The sequence below is a fragment of the Kogia breviceps genome, chromosome 11 (assembly GCF_026419965.1).
Source record: "Kogia breviceps isolate mKogBre1 chromosome 11, mKogBre1 haplotype 1, whole genome shotgun sequence".
Taxonomy (NCBI): Eukaryota; Metazoa; Chordata; class Mammalia; order Artiodactyla; family Physeteridae; genus Kogia; species Kogia breviceps.
This window is the reverse complement of record NC_081320.1, coordinates 82,666,024-82,684,568: the sequence shown is the minus strand read 5'-3', so window position 1 is coordinate 82,684,568 and position 18,545 is coordinate 82,666,024. Positions and strand designations below refer to the sequence as shown.

At 52.5% G+C, this 18,545-nt stretch overlaps 3 protein-coding genes across 12 annotated transcripts in view; 2 read left to right on the top strand and 1 right to left on the bottom strand.

Annotated features, from left to right (window-relative positions):
• Positions 1 to 288: 288 nt before the first annotated feature.
• On the bottom strand, positions 289 to 13,228 carry SLC5A6 (solute carrier family 5 member 6). Of its 6 annotated transcripts, none has more exons than XM_067007902.1 (19): positions 13,177 to 13,228; positions 12,005 to 12,071; positions 8,878 to 9,026; positions 8,343 to 8,525; positions 7,718 to 8,262; positions 7,320 to 7,385; positions 6,962 to 7,013; positions 6,526 to 6,593; positions 6,037 to 6,191; positions 5,518 to 5,658; positions 5,193 to 5,322; positions 4,353 to 4,441; positions 3,826 to 3,938; positions 3,418 to 3,485; positions 2,922 to 3,008; positions 2,592 to 2,773; positions 2,276 to 2,379; positions 1,914 to 2,029; positions 289 to 1,514 (listed from the first exon to the last, which is right to left on the bottom strand). In XM_067007902.1, exons 5-19 carry the CDS (start codon positions 8,108 to 8,110, stop codon positions 1,362 to 1,364), a joined length of 1,917 nt encoding a protein of 638 aa, XP_066864003.1. In that variant the 5' UTR covers positions 8,111 to 8,262; positions 8,343 to 8,525; positions 8,878 to 9,026; positions 12,005 to 12,071; positions 13,177 to 13,228; the 3' UTR covers positions 289 to 1,361. The 6 variants fall into 6 exon arrangements, with proteins under 6 accessions (XP_066864003.1, XP_066864000.1, XP_066864002.1 ...); XM_067007899.1 differs by lacking the exon at positions 13,177 to 13,228 and adding an exon at positions 12,246 to 12,514; XM_067007901.1 differs by lacking the exon at positions 13,177 to 13,228 and adding an exon at positions 12,246 to 12,441 and having other exon boundaries at positions 8,463 to 8,525.
• On the top strand, positions 12,621 to 17,212 carry ATRAID (all-trans retinoic acid induced differentiation factor). Of its 2 annotated transcripts, none has more exons than XM_059079952.2 (7): positions 12,621 to 13,030; positions 13,710 to 13,831; positions 15,625 to 15,696; positions 15,933 to 16,004; positions 16,106 to 16,227; positions 16,552 to 16,649; positions 16,875 to 17,212. In XM_059079952.2, exons 1-7 carry the CDS (start codon positions 12,932 to 12,934, stop codon positions 16,977 to 16,979), a joined length of 690 nt encoding a protein of 229 aa, XP_058935935.1. In that variant the 5' UTR covers positions 12,621 to 12,931; the 3' UTR covers positions 16,980 to 17,212. The 2 variants fall into 2 exon arrangements, with proteins under 2 accessions (XP_058935935.1, XP_066864017.1); XM_067007916.1 differs by lacking the exon at positions 12,621 to 13,030 and adding an exon at positions 13,465 to 13,587 and having other exon boundaries at positions 16,875 to 17,209.
• Positions 17,213 to 17,383: 171 nt separating this feature from the next.
• CAD (carbamoyl-phosphate synthetase 2, aspartate transcarbamylase, and dihydroorotase) overlaps positions 17,384 to 18,545 on the top strand; it is a 22,377-nt gene continuing 21,215 nt past the window's right edge. For 3 of the 4 annotated variants that reach the window (XR_010835602.1, XR_010835601.1, XM_059079918.2), the window contains exons 1-2: positions 17,386 to 17,652; positions 17,899 to 18,038. Coding sequence is in view for 2 of the 4 variants with exons in the window: in XM_059079918.2 (XP_058935901.1) it covers positions 17,571 to 17,652; positions 17,899 to 18,038 (222 nt within the window). In the remaining 2 variants the exon portion in view is untranslated. Of the gene's footprint in view, positions 17,653 to 17,898; positions 18,039 to 18,545 lie in introns of all 4 variants that reach the window. The other variant, XM_059079919.2, reaches the window with a different exon arrangement.

The window sequence follows — 18,545 nt, the reverse complement described above, 5'->3', positions numbered from 1 at the left end:
CAGTGACTGTATTGGTCGAGGATGTGGTGGGTGGGGCGGGGAACAGACTGAGCCGCAGGGGAGCAGGAGCAGCAGAGGGAAAGTGTGCACCTTCCACCCCTAAGCCCAATGCTACCCCTGTAGACACATCAGCCACAGAGACCAGAAACCTCACCGAGCCATCACTGGTCCCCTGTGCCTCTCTCCTCGGCAGAGGAAGACCTGGGCATGGGAAGAGGGGCTCTTTATCTTTGCCAGGGATAGCACTAAGGTGGACAAGAGCAGGTGCAGACAGTACAGGAGCCCAAATTCTAGCCCAACAGCAGTTTTTATTCCTTAGGAACAAAGATATGTGGGGAAGAAACTCCAAAAGGAAACAGCATGAATGACCAAATGTCACTAGGGTGGTGTGGCTCGGGAGTCAGACGGATGGCACGCTCCACAGTGGACATGGTCATGCCCTAGTTTTTTGTTTTTTTGCGGTATGCGGGCCTCTCACCGCTGTGGCCTCTCCCGTTGCGGAGCACAGGCTCCGGACGCGCAGGCTCAGCGGCCATGGCTCACGGGCCCAGCCGCTCCGCGGCATGTGGGATCCTCCCGGACCGGGGCACGAACCTGCGTCCCCTGCACCGGCAGGCGGACTCCCAACCACTGCGCCACCAGGGAAGCCCCCCCTAGTTTCTTAAATTAACATTTTCCCCGTCCCCAAGTACCCATTACAGAGGTGGAAGGTGGGGCAGCGAGGGAAAGGGAAAGCTTCCCTACTCTACACGAGGGAGATGAATATACCTGTATGCTCCGTGACGCCTCTCAGGGACACCAAAACCTCCCTCTCAAGAATGGAGGTTAAAAAAAAAAAAAAAAAAAGAATGGAGGTAGACAGATAATGAGGGGCTTGGGTATCACAGATAACCTGAAAGTAGTGCTACAAGGGCCCTTTGTGGCTGACAGAATGTGTGCTCCGAGAGGACCGCGAGGGAAGCAACAGCTGGCCAAGGCAGCTGAGTTTTAGGGGGAGATGGTCAATCTTGACAAAGTGGGTCCAGCACTGCTATGTCTATTCACTTCAAAGGAGCCTGATGATGCGGAATCAGGGGCCATTATCCTTTTGCCGGAGGATTCACCTGTATCCCTTTCTCTGGCAAAATCCTACCCTCTGCAAGTCTGGTTCTCTAGAGAACAGACTGGCAAGGAACAAGGAAAAACCCTGTCCTATTCTCACACCTCCCGTGACATGACAGCTTCTACCGCAGCACAAACTCCCAAGAACAAGGTCCTCTGGTGTGGGCGAGATCACCCAGTCCTCGATCACCCCTGAGGGTCACCAAGGAACTCATCCCTGTGCTACAGGGTGGTCTCTGGGGCTGGGTCCCGAGTCCAGATCACAGTGAGGTCTCCTGAACGATGAAGGTGGGGCCGACGCCCTGGCCGGCTGGGCCTTCCTCAGGCACATCCATGGCCTCCTCGTCTCTGCTGCCCCTTAGCATACCATTGTTCATCTTCTCCGGAAACACAGCGGTGTCCACAGACAGATCCTGGGGAACACAGAGCAAAGGGGGGGGGGGGCGCGGGGAGTGAACGTAAGGCAAAGGGGAGATGGAGGAACCTCCCCTTTCTCTTGTAGGAAAGGTGACCCTGCTTTGATCCCGGCTACAAAGGAGACCCACGAGGAGCAGGCCCGGGCATGAGCGCGGGGCTGGGAGGAGACAAAAGGCCCGCAGCTGTGGCCTCTCGGGGCCGAGACCCTGCTGCCCACCGAGCCCCCGCTCCCCCGTGGGAAGGAGCCAGGCAGCTGCTGCGGGACAGTCCAGCTCAGGCCCGTCACCAGAGAAAGGGGGGCTGCGAGGAGAAAGAAAAGGGAGGCACAGGAACCCAGGAGGCCCGACAGTAGCCTGAGAGGGAAGGGAGGGGCGATCTGACAACAGAGGTGCTACCGGGCTGTGGGTCTTGCAGTGAAGTCGCTTCTGACAGGACACGGGCAGGAGGGCGACGAGTTTCGGCAACACTGGGTAAATGGTCCGAGGGTTCAGGGTCCGGCCCCGCATTCCGCCTGAAGACAAAGCGCTCCTGAGGCTCCTCCCGTGTAACCAGGGCACACCCACGGCCCCCTGCTCTCCCCCTGCTCTCAGGGCTCCAAACCCCCAGTCCCTGCCCACCTCCTCGAGCTCCACCAGGAAGCGTGACTGTTCCAGGCACCCAGGAGCCCAGGATTGCCTGAGCTCCAGACTCCAGACCCCTGAGCGCCCTCCCTCGGCCGGTCCTTGTTTCCCTGCGCCCCCGTGCCACACCCCCTCACCACTGAGCAGACTGACAGCCAGGCCCACCACAATGACCGTGGTGGAGTTGTGGGCGCTGTACCATAAATACGACAGGGAATAGAGCCGCTGTAGCCCTGTGGGTCTGGGGAGAGCAGAGGGTGAGGACAATTAGCAATTCAGTGACAGGCATTCCTCAGGCACCTGGCTCCACCCTCCTACACGGTCCTAGAATCCTGGGACCCGACACCCGACACCTGGCCCAAGTCCTCTGGTGGCCACCCCTGAGCAAGGCCCCTGGAAAACCCCTCAGAAATGAGCTGTTCTCCACGAGGAGGCGAGTGAGCTCCGACTCACCTGGAGACAGTAGTCGAGGGCATCAGTGTGGCCACGGTGACGGCAGTCAGATTGCTGGGCAGGGACAAGCCGGGCCCATCAGGGGGGGTGGGCACTCTGCCAGAGCCCATGCTGGCCACTGTGCTCCCAACGCCGATCCAGAAGGCCATGGTCAGCCCAGCCAGCAGGCCCATGATGGCGCCCTGCCCAGAGACATGGCACGCTCTCCTGTCTCAGTGCCAGCCCCACCAAGCCCTCACGTAAGTTCCCAGCAGTCACGGTGAGAGCCCTGCCAAGCCGTTCCCCAGGTCCACCCCCGCACATGACCGGGGAGCCAGACGGGTCACTCACAGGAGGATTGGCACAAGGAAAGAACATCCCAAGGCAGAAGAGTCCGAGCAGCGGGCCCCCAACCATACCAAAGATGCTGATTGCTGCCTGTGGAGGACAGGGTTGAGAAAAAGAAAAGCACGCTCAGCCTCAGACATCTCCAGCCTCACCAATGTGGCACCGCTACCACCACTGCCTCAGAGCCCCGCCTGTCAGATCTGTCTGTCTGTTCTACCTGGAATCATCAGAACGCAGGATTTCAGAGGGCAGAAATGGTTAAGGGAATGTGCTCGGGGTTCTCCTGAGGCTGATCCTTAGACATCTCTCAGCCAACGATGACCCTGGGGCTTCTGGCTACTTGAGAATCTGTCACAGCTAAAGGCAGCTCATCAAAGGGGAATTTCTGACACCTGCCCCCTATGTCATTCCTTTCACAATAGCTGTCTTCTTCAATTTCTGGTTTCAATCAGCTCCTTTTCTCCCTTAAAAATTGCTTTCTTCCCTCCACAGTCATTACCTGCAGCACAGGTCCCATCTGGGAGGAAATATAGGCCATTCCCAGACAAAGTAGCCCATAGCCAAAGGCTGGGGAAAAAGAAAGGAGGAAACAAGCAGATGTGAGTTAACAATAAAAGTGGGAAAAGCAGAGCAAAGCTCCTTCCCCAGCCAAACTACTACCCCTGTGTCCCTGGAAACAGGGCATATTACCTCAGGCCCCACCTCCAGGTCTCTCCCATCCCGTCCTCACTCTTATGTGACTCAGAGACCTCCCCAGGAAACTCCCTGACATGTAAACAAGGTTGGTGCTTCATTGGGCAAGTACTAAGCCCAGGCTAAAACTGGCGCTTCAAAGCAGATGGACAACAGTTCTTAGGGTGCATCTTAGAAAGAACACGGCCGAAGAGATGAGGAAGCATGATCCCACCGATGATTCTGGAAAGCATGGTGGCCCGGACTTCAGAGAAATGAGGGAACCAGGGTCGAATCAAGTCTTCCATTGTAACAGTTGCCAGTGAATTAAAAGCAGAGGATATGGTGCTGAAAGAAGAAAGAGAAAGACAAGCCCAGAAGCTGAGAAACGCAAAACAAGGGACCCCACTGAGGGACTAGCACCCTGAAGGCAGGAGAGGACGTGTGCAGCCCCAACGCCATCCTGACAGTTGGCAGACGAGGAGGAGGCCCGGGCGGCAGGGACACCTGGCCTTCTCTGAGTGGGGTACAGGTTTGGTTCAAGTAGATCAATTCCTGGTATCATAAAAGAAGAATCCTTCATCAAAAAGGGGCCTCTCCCAAGAGAGGATACGCTCTGTGCCACACAGATGAGCTGCCCCTTGTCATTCACACGTGAACGAACACGATGAGAGACTTAGAGGGACCCCCGCTCCACCCATCACCTTGTACCAAGGAGGGGTCAGCTGTGTCAAGCCTGATGGAAAAGGTCAAAGAGTGTACCTTAGGGAGCCACTGAAGAGGCAGGCAACAAAGAGCCCAGGCAGGCCTGGCAGGCCTCTCAGGAGATCCATCACAAAGTACAGGACGAACTGCAGGTGGAGCAGAAGCGCACAGCTTTCCTCAGAGAAGCGCATCCCCAGGGCACGCCGCCTTTCCCCAGGGCACGCCGCCCTTCCCCTGCGTAGGTCAGGAAGTGTCTGGAGACTGCGGGCTTTAGGAAGTGGGCCAGGCACTGAGGGCAACCACACAGTAAGTGGAGAGAAAGCAGGCTCTGGAGAGAGAAGGACTCAGTGCCAGGCACTGAGGGCAACCCCACAGTAAGTGGAGAGAAAGCAGGCTCTGGAGAGAGAAGGACTCAGTGCCAGGCACTGAGGGCAACCCCACAGTAAGTGGAGAGAAAGCAGGCTCTGGAGAGAGAAGGACTCAGTGCCAGGCACTGAGGGCAACCCCACAGTAAGTGGAGAGAAAGCAGGCTCTGGAGAGAGAAGGACGCAGCCCACACCCCAGCTCTGCCTTGGCGAGCGGTGTGACTTGAGCATGCTGGCCACCCCGTTGTGCGTCCTTTTCTCCTCTGTAAAATGAGGCTGTGGGGAGGGTTAGATGAGACCAGGCATGTGACGGCTCTCCAAAGGGCGCTGAGTCAGTGAAGGTAGGTCCCCGCCCCAGCAGGGTGGGCACTGTGATTAGCTGGGGGCTGGGATCCTCACATGCTGGATTGTAGATTTCCAGAACAGGAAGGACTTTGCATCCATTTCCCCCCCAGGGTGGGAGTCCCTCCTGCAGCCACCCAGACACTCCCCTTGGGGGGGTCCAGGAGCGGGGGCAGGGAGGCCTTCTCACCTGGTCAGGGGCTGCTTGAGTCTGCTGGGTGCTCATGGGATACTCCTGGTAGTAGGCAAACATGACCAGGCCAATGAGGCAGCCCATGCAGAGGACCACCTGCTGGCAAGGGAAGACGGCGTAGCAGGAGCTGCAAAAGAGACCAGTGCCAAGCAGGGAGACGGCGCTAGCAGGCACGTCCCCAAGCCCCAGAAAGCAGCTCCACGTCCTGCCCAATGGATGCACGTGCGCTCCGGCATCCTGTCCCATCCCAACAGCCTCAGGGGAGCCGGGGCCCACTCTTCCCCCAGCCTGTGCTCCCCGGTCTTCCTGGCCCTGCACTCACAGCACCGCAGCCTTCTCCGTGCGGGAACTGAGGTAGCGCTGCACCTGAGCCTGGTTCACTCCATACAAGGAGAGCATCATGAAGACACCCCCGAAGGCCAGCGTCCAGAAAGTGTGCCGCACAAAAGGGTCCGGATCCAGGCTGCCAGAGACACCAACATGTCACTGTTGCCCCAAAGACTCAGCCTTTCCCACCCTCCTACTACAGGGGGCAGGGCAGAGAGGTGGCTGCCAGGGCAAAGCGGGACTCAAGACAGGGCAGCAGGTTGGGTGGGGAGGGGGTGGCTTCATCCCTCCAACCATAGCCTCATCCCAGGTGCTGAAAACATCCTGACACTCAAACACCGGCCAGAACGCTGTGCTCACCCTCCATCTCCGCAGTGCCAGCCTCCCACTGGCCTCAGTGCTGCACTTCAACTTCCACAGCTTGCCCTCTGCTTACTACAGCCCTAAGCGCAGGCTCTAGATGGGCTCAGCTGTCAGGCACTACAGACCCCAGCCGGGGAAGGGGTGTACTTACTCGATTCCAGAGATAAGTTCATGCTGGGAAGCCACATCCCACACGTGCCCCAAACCGCCCACCTTGGCCGACCCCACAATGATAACCACCAGCTGCCCTAGGAACATAACCAGTGTCTGGAACACATCTGTCCAGATGACTGCCTTCAGTCCACCCTGCAGGGAAAAGACAGCACACCTGCCACAGATGTCTACGAAACCATACCACCAGCGAGGGCACCAGACAGCCGCCAGCAGTGTACAGCTGCTGAGATCCTGCTGACGTCACTCCCAGCCCACCCCCACCTTCATCCCCCACCCCCCACCAGAAGCCCATCCCATTTCCTACATCTCATTTCACAGCACCCTAGAAGGTCATGCCCTCTCCTCACCTATATTCTTATCCCATCTACCACCCACTTATTGATCTTATCCCATCTTTTCCCTTTTCTCCCATCTCCCTCCCAATTTCACCTCTTCTCCTCCCTCCCCTAAGACTAACTGCACTTACCAGAGCAGTGTAGACCGTACAGACAATGCCTAGGGTCAGCACTGACAGCCAGAGATCAAAGCCAGTCACTGTAAACAGATTAAAGTCACATTCCTGTCTCCCGAGGAGGGTTTCCCAGCAGAGAAGCCAGAGAAGCCAGAGAAGCCTTGCTAAGATATGAAGCACTTAGTCATTAAGGATGCTATAAATCATTTACCACAATGGAAAAAAAAAGTTTGCAAAGCTCCACCAAAAGGTGTTGATTAACCAATTCAGATGGGGCATGGTAATGTTTGATTAGCTTTCCACCTCTAGCAGAGACCAGCCAAGGGCCCAGGCAGTGAAATAATACCCTGGTCAAGGTTGGATTCTTTTCTGCACACTCTCCTTTACCTGCCCCTCCCAAAGGTTTTTCCCAGCCTGCTGGGGCTGGGAGTCAGGAGCTGTGACTCCTCACCTGCATTGAGGGCCAATGACGGTGCGTAGAGGACAACCCCCATGTAGATTACCTGTCGGGTATGGAAAAGAGAATGTGAGGGGAAGAGGAGATGAGGGTGTGCAGAGAGAGGAGGAAAGATGGACCTCAGCTCCAATATCACAATGGCCTCCCTTCACCTAGGCTCACCTCCCTCTCCCTTCTTCCAAAGTTTGGCCTGCTGCCACCACAGTATCTGTGCCGGAACTGGCAGGAATGGCTAGCAGGAATTTCAGTCTTGCTAGTCTGAGAGCAAGGAAGACTCCAGCTGCCTCAGCAAGCCTGAGTCCAGTTCCCCCTACCATGCATCAGGCTCAATTTCTATCCTCATTCCACTTACCATCTGAAAGATGAAGGTCACAGTCCCACAAACCCGCACAGCTTTATTGAACCGGAGCTCCAGGTACTAGGTAGGAGTAGATATATATATATTTTTTTTTTTAAAAAGCTAATTCTCTCCACTCCACCCCCAACAATTCACACACAACTTCCCTCAAGAAACCTAGGAGCAGAGGAAATATCCAACTCGTATCCACTCTGGGCCCCACTCTGTACAGTACCCTTCTTCTCCCCCAACTCCCACCCCGCCCAGCTTCAACCAGAGAGAACTTATAAACACACAATGCGTTCCCTGTCCCTCTCATTAGGCAAAGGAGTCCCAGGGGCCCAGATCCCTATGTGGCCTCTTCCTCCCCTCCACCCCGACCCTGGGGGTCCTATGTGCTCCTCCCTCCCTACCTCATAGGCACTGGTGAGATGCAGGCGGTAGAAGACTGGGATGAAGACATGCGCTGGGATCAGCAGCCCCAGGAAATAGGAGCAGCCCAGGAACCAATACTGGGTCCCAAATCGGTAGATCTCGGATGGCACGCCCAGGATGGCCACGGCTGACTGGAAGGTGGCCAGCAAGGACAGCGCCACAGGGAAGCAGCCCATTTTGCGGTCCGCCAACAGCAGCTGTCCAATGGTATGTCGCCCCCAGCCACGATAGGCATGGTAGAGCCCGATGGCGAGGGAGAGAACCAGCAGCAGGACAAAGACCACATAGTCCACCAGGGAGAAGGTGGACGTGAGCATGTTGGTGTCTGAGGCTGGGGGGAGGGGAGCGGAGGTGGTCACCGCCACACTCATAGCCTCTCTGTGGCTGTGACCTGCAGCCACTTGCTGCTCCTGGGCTCTGGGCTGCCCCTCGGCTGGGCAGTGGCAGGCAAGTGGCTACAACCTGACTCCCAGCCACCGTCTCACTGTCCTCCTCTACCACCAGGTGACATCGTCCGGGTGAGCTGCAAAGAAATCGGCTCTTAGTCAGGCCTATCCTGCCTTCATGGCCACCCACCCTTGGGCCTGTGCATCCCACACCCACCAGATTTGGGCCAGCCAGCTCCGTGGCAGCCCTTGAAGGTCTGGAGGTACCGATATGGGTTTGGTAGGGCAGAGAGGGGAAGGAGGAAGCAGCAGACTGAGACGGCCAGGAGACACCTACTTGGCCAAGTCCTTTTTGGGTGTACACAGCTGTGAAACTTAAGAACCTTCTTAGGTCTCCACCCTAGCAGTGAAAGAAAAATCAACTCTAGCCCATGTTTCTTCTCAGAATTCCCGGCCCCCACCTGCAGGCACAGACCCAGTCACTACAATGTACTAAGCCAGCAGAGCCCAGCCTGGTGCTACAAGCCAGCCGGGAGGAAGAAACAGAGACGAATGATAGCATGGCCTCCTCCACTCTCCCAGCCTCAGTACCCACACCCCCGTGACCCTCAGTGTCACCGTCCGAACAGCAGCCCTTCTCAACACTGATCACCAGGGAGGCCACCTCCACGGCAGCGCCAAATTCCATTTCAGGCAACCCCAGGCCAACCACTCTGTTCTCCCAACACTACTAAATAAGGCCGGCCACCCACCTCTCAGCTCCTCCACCTATGATACCGCAGTCAGTAGGAGATCCAGGAAGAGTGGTGCGATTCAAAAGTGAGACGGCAACATGTTGGAGCCAGGGGTTCAGAGTTACAATTGCAGGGGCACTTTGGAAACAAGCAAACCAGCCAGGGAGCTGCGGGCAACAGAAACAGTCAGGGAAAGTGGTACTATCCCACGGGTGCAGACACCTACCTCAAGAAGCAATCCCTGTTCTGAATCAAAGCTGCCTGGAGAAGCTGTGTGTCTGGAGCTGGGCAGAGGCTGAGGATCTGGTCTGTAAGTGGCTCAGGTGAGATGAGGAACTGGGGGTAGAGGGAAGCTCAGCAGCTATTTGTTCTGGACCCTTCAGGGAACCAATCGCTGTGGACCAAATGGCCCTATCACCCTACAGCCCCCAAACTCCAGCTCGGCCCTAGAGGCTCCAGAATGGGGAGCAGGGAGCTCATATTCAATAGCATTCTTAGATGGATTAGGCTTTCACTGTAAGTCACACTTGGCACTGTGTGCAAGGGGGAACTGGAAAAGAGTTGCTGAGAGACGGGAAAGTTACTTTTCTAACTCCTGCACAAGAAATACTAATTCTCAAAGAATACACCTACATTATCGTCAGAACAAGGACAAGATCACAGTATGTCAAAACTTAAAGGAATCTTAAGAGATCACTATTACAACCCCCTCATTCACCAACAAACGCACTGAGGCCCATAAATTTAGATAACCTATTATGATGTTAGTTAACATTTTTTGATCACCTGTTACATAATCCAGCAGTGTGTCACGTACTTTATAAACATTAACAATAAAAGATAAGTAACCATATCTATCACTTTCAAAACACCGTGTCTCAGGTTATGCACTTTATATGAACACTCTCTAGTTCCCTAGGGTTATACAGCACGATATAAAACAAGGGAGAAAAAACAATGCTGTCAGTAGGTATGACAGGTAATTCACCAGGAGCCCCTCCTTCACTACTCCCAGAACCAGGGCTGGAGCAGAGTGTTAACTGTTGTCAGTCACTCCTGAAGCAAAGATTAGATTTTAACTAATCTTTTTTTTGTGTGTATGGTACACGGACCTCTCACTGCTGTGGTCTCTCCCGTAGCGGAGAACAGGCTCCGGACGCACAGGCCCAGCGGCCATGGCTCACGGGCCCAGCCGCTCCGTGACACGCGGGATCCTCCCGGACCGGGGCACGAACCCGCGTCCCCCGCATCAGCAGGCGGACTCTCAATCACTGCGCCACCAGGGAAGCCCTCACTAATCTTAAGAGAGATTAATATAAACTATGTCTTTTGTCCTTGCCCACTAGGAGAAAGATCAGCCTAGCTGTCTTGCGGCTCTCCTACACTGTGTTCTTGGACAGATGTTGCTTGGCTGGCAAGATATGACCTCATGCAAACCAGTCCTGAACTCTGAACCTCCTGGAGCCAATGAAGAGAGGAAGTCAGAGTTGGCAACTCTTGAATCACATGTTCTACTGAGTCACAAATGTTAGTCCCCAGAACAATGTTCCCAACAGGCCGCTCGGGTTTAACCTAAAGAGGCCCTGGGCCTTTGTGCATTGCAACATCTTGAGTTTTCTCACTTCTCTTTGGCAAGTTTTTATTACTGTGAAAGAGGTGACGGGAACTACCAGAGAGTAAGAGGAGAAAAGATGTCTGCTGTGTGCACATAACACTGTGTAGACGTAAAGCGTTAATGATACAGCTAGGCAGGTAGTTGGAGAAAGGAAAAAAGGACCAAGTATAGACAGGAAAACAGATGTACAGAAATGGAGACACTCTACTGCTGGGGTAAACTGGCAGGGTTCCTGTGGATTCTATTTGCATGAGATGCAGAGAACTCTCGTGGATGGCTGAAGAGCCAGGCAAGACAGGAAAAACCTGACCCAGTAACAAAGGCTTCATTAGACATGATTCTAAGAACAGGACAGTGGCCTTCTAAAACTGCTATAGTGGGGACTTCCCTGGCAATCCAGTGGTAAGACTCTGTGCTTCCACTGCAGGGGGCATGGGTCGGATCCCAGGTGGGGGAACTAAGATCCCACGTGCTGTGCGGTGTGGCCAAACAACCACAACAACAACAACAGCAACAACTGTACACTGATCTAAACCCCATGGATTTGCATCTGAGGGGAGTCAAAAGTAAGAGATAACTTGTTTCACTAAAACTCTAACACACAGGGCACAGATAGCTGGCTGTGGGACTCTTTTAAAAAGTCCAAGATACACACAGACAAGAAAGAGAATCATCCTTCACCACCCAAACTCCACTCTCACTTTGGTCACAAAGGGAATTGCTTTGACTCCTACAAAAGGCAAAGGTGCCACTGAAGGATAAACCTTCCCAAAAAGATGCCTTCAAAATCCGTCTTTGTGGACTTCCCTGGTGGTGCAGTGGTTAAGAATCCGCCTGCCAGTGCAGGGGATGTGGGTTCGAGTCCTAGGCCAGGAAGATCCCACATGCCACGGAGCCACGAAGCCCGTGCACCACAACTACTGAGCCTGTGCTCTAGAGCCCGCGAGCCACAACTACCGAGCCCATGCGCCACAACTACTGAAGCCCGTGTGCCTAGAGCCTGTGCTCTGCAATAAGAGAAGTCACTGCAATGAGAAGCCCCTGCTCTCCGCAATTAGAGAAAGCCCGCGCGCAGCAACAGAGACCCAATGCAGCCAAAAATAAATAAAATTAAATTAATTAATTTTTTAAAAAAGATTGCATAGCTCCCAGGGAAATTACTAAAAAAAAAAAAAAAATCTGTCTCTGTGCCTAGAATTCCTCAAGTTCTGAAAGGCTTTAGGGGCCCTCATTAAAACGCTAGTAACAAAAAAAAAAAAAAACAAAAAAACAAAAAAACAACGCTAGTAACTACTAATGCCTTAGAAAATGTGCCAGCCCTCTGAAGGTAAATCCTTTCAGGAGATTCCAGACACCTGGGGGTAGATGGACGGGAACCCAGGCTACTGAAGACAAGCTTTGGTTAGCTTTGATGAGCTTTTGCTAACCCTAACCAAAGCCAACACTCAGTCCCTCCCGGCACGGGGCTCGCTTGGCGCCCTTCGGTCAGGGAGCCGGGCCACCACGGGACAGCGCTCGTCTTTCCCTTACCTCCGCGGCCCAGCCAAGGCTAAGACGGTCCCGTGGTTCTTCCCGAAATCTGCATCGCTCCCTTTTTCTGGGAAGGCAAAGAAATGAGGAGTTAGGAAAGCATCTATCCCGCCCCTACCTCCTCGCCAGAACACAGGACGCCGCGTGGTTTCAGGACTGAGCTGAAGGAGATAGGGTGCTCCGGCTCGTCTCTTCCCGACAGGGCTTTGCCCTTCGCCCTTCACTCCTCCATCACCCTTACCCTCTTTATTTCCTGGCTTCTCTCCTTCCCTCCACACGCGAGGTGGCAGGACCACTACCACCTCGTCGCCGGCACCTCCGATCTTCCCGGGCCCCAATTCTAGGGGCCGGCCCATTCCGCCCCTCACCTCTCTGCTCCTCCCCTCCCCTCCTCGTCCTTTCCCACCCTGACGCCACGCTCCCGAGCCTCTGTGTTCCGGCCCACCCCCTGTCGGCCCGCCCCCGTCCGGCCCTCCTGCCGGGTCTCCACACGTGGGTCCGGCCGCCGCCGGAGAGCCGGCCCCGCAGCGCCAAACCGGTGACAGCGGGGTCCCGCCCCCTGCCCGCCCACGCCGCCGCGCCGCCATGTTTACTGAGGGCAAATGGATTAACCCCTGCCGTGGCAGATACGCGATCCCGGCTCCAAGCGCAAGGAACGCGGGGCTGAGGAAGCAGTGGCGGGGAGGCCTTCGCTTAAGGGGAAAAATGAGAGGCAGGTGGTCAGTCCCCCCGAACGAGGACTGGAGCACATAGAGAATAGCGTTGACCTCCGCGACTAGCAGCAACCCCTAGCCCTCCCCGGACCGACGGGCCCAGCGGACAAGCCTGGCAGACTAGGCCACGCCCCGGCGAGGGCGTGACACGGTGGAAGGCGGGGCCACACGCTCAAGTCTCGCGATCAGCCGAGAAGGATAGAGGGAGCGGAAAATGGCCCCTTGCGGGCTCGACAGTCCTTTGAGCGTGGTGCCCTGGGCTGCAGCCCTACTCCTTGTTCTGAGCGTGGAAAGGGCTTTGGCGCTACCCGAGGTACTGAAGCAAATTAAAGGTTGGGTTGAAACAGAGTTGCTTGCCGGCCCTCGGCTCTCCCCATTCCTCTGCCTCCGCGCAGCCCCGATTTCGTCCCTGGGGCCTCCCTAGACATAGCCCAGCCAGCTCCCACTCCGGGTACTGACGCCGCTGTCTCCCAGCGCCTTCTCCTTGCCGACGTCCAAAGACCTTCTGAATTTGACCTCCTTGCTCCTTAATCGTTGAATAACTTTAAGTCGTTCTTTCTACAAACGAGACCTCTGGCCATTCTGCAAGCTTAACAGCGTACGAATGTCGTGTATCGTGCGTTGGCAGGACTGTATGTTCTGTAATGCTTGATGAGTTCTTTGTGTACCTGCAGTCCTTTTACACCCGCCAAATCGGGGCTGGCAGATTGAGAAGTCATTGGAGAGGGCATAATATATATGTTCGAATAGTAATTCTCAAAGATGAGGTCCTTCCCTGGACAAGATTTGGTACAGAAATTCTCTGGTGCGCTGTTTTGGCGCCTGGTTCCAAGGGGAAGAAATGCGTCTTCTAGTAAACTTGACATAAAGGTAGGACACGTCCATGCCCTGTGTTGGAGGAATTCTGGAGAGTGTACTGGCAGTTAACTTTTGACCTTGTTTTTTTCTTGGCTTTTCTTTCTGGAGTCCTAATAGTTTTCTCTCTTCTGCAGATATGCATCCAGTGTCCAGGGAGTGTGCAAAATTTGTCAGAAGTGGCTCTTTATTGTAACCAGACACCAGGGCTCATGATGCACGCCCGCTGCTGCCTGAATTGGAAGGGCACCGTCGTGGGGTGAGGGAGGAGAAGACATCCCTGGGTACTGGAAAAGAGTTCCCAAACTAAATTCTTCAAGGCTTGCCTGATTGGCTTTTGAGATAAATACTCGTGCCTGTTTTGGAGGCATCTAAACCATGAGTGTCAGACTTTTAAATCTGTTATAGCATTTTTGGCTAAGTAAACAACCCTGTGGTGCTTCCTGGTTGAAATGCATAAAAGTCATAATTTTTAGCATTTTTTAAAGTTTGTTTCTTTTGTTTACTGTCAACTCTTTGGCTTATTTACTGTGTGTCTCCATGAAATGACTCCTTTGGCCTGAAGGACACTATGGAATATGGTTTTCTTCCCCTTCTCATTAATTCATGTTTGTCTTTGAGGCAAATTTATTTTCTTGTCCCCTTATGCAGATTAGTCTCTGCATTGTTTTCCTCTTAAACTCTTGAGAATCCACCTCTTCTTATGGCTTCAACCATTATGCAGGTGTCTCCCAAAACTAGATCTCTTTTAGTTTCCTTTGACCTCTCTCCAAGCTCCAGATACATGTGGGTACCTCTAGATTCCTGTTAAATATTTCCTCTTTCAGAGCACCCTCACTTCAGACTCAAAATGTCACATGCCTTGCTTCCATTCTTCTCTTTCCCTCATCTGCCTAAATACTTCTTTATGTTAAACTTTCTGAAAACCAATTTTTTTCCTTTATTACTCTCTGGCTTTAAAATTATAATTGTCTGTTGCCCTAGGATAAAGTCCAAACCAGAAACTACCATAGACTGGCTCAACCCACCTTTTCAACATTACTTTCAATTATTTGTCCACCCAAACCCTTCATGAGGGTCTGGCAGCAGCCAGACTCTCCTACCTCCAAAAGCATTACACCTTTCTTTCTTTGTTCAAACCTCACTCTTTACCTAAAATTGCCTTCCTCCACCAAATTAGAACATATCTGTCCTTTAATTCCAACATCTTTTGTGAATGTTCCCTACTACTAAAAACCAGAATAATATCTTTTTATTTTTTACTTCCTCTAATCCTTAGTGTCTGTACCAGTGAAATTAATTTTATATACTGTTTATATTGTAATTTAATGTTTACATTGTTTTTATTTTGGGTGATGGTCTTGTTCCCCTACTACATTGTAAGCCACTTGCAAAGTAAGATACTGAATGTTATTTTTAATTCTCCGAAATTTTGCAGTTAGTAGGCAAACAGTAAATATTTGTAGAATAAAGGAACAGACAGCAATAGATATTGAAGAAAAAGCAGTGTGGCATGGACCATAATATCCAGTAATTTACATCCATCCAATCTGTGGTAGAAAATGCACTTGGAAAAAACTTTCATTCATGTGACTTGAATTTTTTTCCCATATGATGGCCTTTTGCGGATCTGAGAATCATAATATTTCAATGTGAATGAGTTTCACTAATCCTGACAAGAAACAGATTTCTTTCAATATATGCATAGATATACGGATAAGAACGGTACTGTCCGGTGGAACTTTCTGCCACGATGAAAATGTTCTGTATCTGTACCTTCCAATACAGTAGCCACTAACCTCCTTAGTGGTTACTGAACACTTGAAATGTGGCTAGTGTAAATGAAAGACTGAATTTTTTAAATTAAGTAGCTGCATGTTGCTAGTGGTGACTTAATTGGACAATGCAGGATTAAAACATCTACCAGAGTACCTAGGTTGTGGCCCCGACACAGCTATGTTCAATTAATATTAGCTGATAAGGGGGTTGTATTAGCTTACCTTGGATGAAGGGGAGAGACACACAGTTTTGCTGATTACCTTATTTCCTCAGGCTGGATCTCCAGAACTGCTCTCTGAAGGACCCTGGTCCATACTTTCCTCAGGCACATACTGCTGTCATCATGTAAGTCGTTAATTATGCTCCTTCCCAAAAGGTGATTATGGCAAAGGGTTGATGGGAAAGTCTTTGAGGATGGACTCCTAAGAGGATGTTTAAATATTGTCTACATTTGGACAACTCAGAATGAGAACTGGATTACCAATCCAGAAACACACTGGATTACCAGTCACACACATTCATGTGTGAATGGAAGTAAGGTGTTTTCCTAGAGCACAGTGCTAACAGTGTGTGCTTTGCAGAGACCTGCAGGCAAACTCCCTCCAGGGTGACTTGGCCAACACCTTCCGTGGCTTTACCCAGCTCCAGACTTTGTAAGTAAGGGGTGTGGGGTGTGGGAGAGAACCAAAGAGAGGCAGTGCTGTGAACCCAGCAACTTCAGGCTGCATATTATGACTGCCTGTTTTGTGTTCAGGATACTGCCACAAGATGTCAACTGTCCTGGAGGTATTAATGCTTGGGATACTGTCACTTTTTATATAAACAACCAAACCTGCCAAGAACAAAGGAACCTTTGCAACAGCACTGGGGACCCAGGTATGCTGTCTCACCTCCACCCCTCCAGAAACTGCCCTTCCTCCCTTGTATTTTCCGATTTAGATCAGAAAGACAGTAAAGTTGCTTAAGTGCCTTTTGTTTGGGTTTCTGAAGCTTTAACCCCTCGGAAAGAAAAGGTCTTAACCTTCTGTTAATATTTTAAAAATAATTTCATGATGATGACAATGTTCTGGTTATCTGTAATCTTTCCACTCGACCTTTAACCTAGAAATAGTTGAGAGAATCTAAGTTGAAGGAGATATTTGGGAAACATACCTAATGAAATCCAGCGATGTTCTTTCTCTCTTTTTCTCTGGCTCCCAGAAATGTGTCCTGAGAATGGATCTTGTGCACCTGTTGGTCCAGGTCTCTTGCAGTGTGTTTGTGCTGAAGGCTTCCATGGCTACAAGTGTATGCGCCAGGTGAGGAATTAGGTCTTCTAATTAGGGATAAGAGAAATGCATAGAGTAAGTACCTCTCTGAAAGAAGAGCCATAAGACCAGGAGCTGATGCAAATCACCAAGAGAAGGAAACTATAAGAGAATTGCCCTGGGTGAGGGGACAGGTATGCTAGGAAAGAACTGGGTGTTAGGTTGTAAGCCCTTGATGTAACCCTGTGTGAAGTTTTTTTGGTCTGTTATTCACAGGGCTCCTTCTCACTGCTCATGTTCTTTGGTATTCTGGGATCCACCACATTATTCATCTCCACCCTCCTTTGGGGGACTCAACGCCGAAAAGCCAAGGCTTCATGAACCACATAGGTCTTCCTACTGACTAAAGATCATCCCCATCTTAGTTCAGCCAGGGAGATTTGCTTCCTAGACATCATTGGTCAGCGGATCCTCCCTCCCAAGGCAGAGGCCGCCGTCGCAAGGAGGATGGAAATTTGCACAACCCTGGGTGTTGTAGTAGACCCAGCCCAGGAGTGGACTAGTACCGGTTCCCATTTGTGCTGTTGACCATAATAAACAGTTTTTCTTTTTTTCTTCTTCGTCTCTTGGTTGGCGTGGGAAAGGCTACTTTGGGAGAACGGGTTTTCTCAGGTATCCCATCACTTCGTGCAGAGTAGAGGAGGTGACCCAACCCTGTCGCTACCCTGGCCCCGCCCCTCACGTTCCTGGCCCCGCCCCTCACGCCGCCAGCTGCCCGCGCCGCCGCAGTTTGCCGCCGCCCAGAGCGCCTGGGCTCCTGCGCGGTCCACGCCGCCCTTGATCCAGACACCGGCGCGGCTAGCCACGTGGACCGACTACGGGCGCGCCGTCCTCACGTGGTTCTAGCATCCGCTGGGGCTTGCTGCGTTTCTCGCTTCTCTGTAATCACCCCGGCCTCTGAGCTCCGCTCCCATGGCGGCCCTGGTGTTGGAGGACGGGTCGGTCCTGCGGGGCCAGCCCTTTGGGGCCGCTGTGTCGACTGCCGGGGAAGTGGGTAAGCAAGTCCGGGCTGGCTGCCGACCTCATCCCACTCTCTGCTGCCCCTCTCTGCCCAGCCTGCCCTGCCCAGACCCCGCCATTTTCCCGCCTGCACACCCCCTCCCCCGCCATTCCCCAGCCCGGCCCCTTGTATCCCCCCTGATGGTCAGGGCAGTCAGCCTCCACTGGGGCATTCTCCTCGCTCGGGGCAGTGCTCCGAAGAGTGCCCAGCCTAAGCCCCAGCTCTGCCTCTTTCTTGCAGTGTTTCAAACCGGTATGGTCGGCTACCCCGAGGCCCTCACTGACCCTTCCTACAAAGCACAGATCTTAGTGCTGACATATCCTCTGATTGGTAACTACGGCATTCCCCCAGATGAAGTGGATGAGTTCGGGCTCAGCAAGGTAGCCACATGCAATGCTTTCTCTACATTCCTTTTCAAATCAGTAATTGTTAACTGTTAGTGAAGACACTGACATTTCGCTAGGCATTCTGGAGGAAGCAGGTACACACTAAAGTGATAGACAAGCACTCTGCAGGGTTTGTTAGGTAACACCTTGAGAAGCACAGAGTGCTGGAGGCGAAGGCAAAGAGTCTGGGATCTAGTAAGGAACCAGTGAAAATTATTTAGCAGCAGAGTGATGTGATGGGAGCAGTGCTTTAAGAGTGCATAAATTAATGGGAAAGAGACTGGAAACTAGGGTCACACCCTTCTCAGTGATGGCGGGTCACAGTTCACCTACCAAACCAATGAAGTTGATTATCATCTTCTAAATCTGCTTTCCTTACCTTGCCTCATTCTTTACCACTTTTCAGTAGAGTTCTTACACGTAGATAAGAAACTCAGTTTCCTTCTCAGTGAGGTTTCTCCTATTCCTCCTCGTCTGGAATTTGGAAACTAAGTTGCCCTC

Coding starts and splice junctions, on each gene's coding strand:
- SLC5A6 (XM_067007902.1), bottom strand. CDS start 8,110: ATGAGTGTGGCGGTGACCACCTCCGCTCCCCTCCCCCCAGCCTCAGAC. Junction 6,594..6,961: donor GTCATTGGCCCTCAATGCAG/GTGAGGAGTCAC, acceptor ATCTGTTTACAG/TGACTGGCTTTGATCTCTGG. Junction 4,442..5,192: donor CTCAAGCAGCCCCTGACCAG/GTGAGAAGGCCT, acceptor CTCCACCTGCAG/TTCGTCCTGTACTTTGTGAT.
- ATRAID (XM_067007916.1), top strand. CDS start 13,480: ATGAGGTCCTTCCCTGGACAAGATTTGGTACAGAAATTCTCTGGTGCG. Junction 13,588..13,709: donor CTAGTAAACTTGACATAAAG/GTAGGACACGTC, acceptor TCTCTTCTGCAG/ATATGCATCCAGTGTCCAGG. Junction 13,832..15,624: donor TGGAAGGGCACCGTCGTGGG/GTGAGGGAGGAG, acceptor TTATTTCCTCAG/GCTGGATCTCCAGAACTGCT.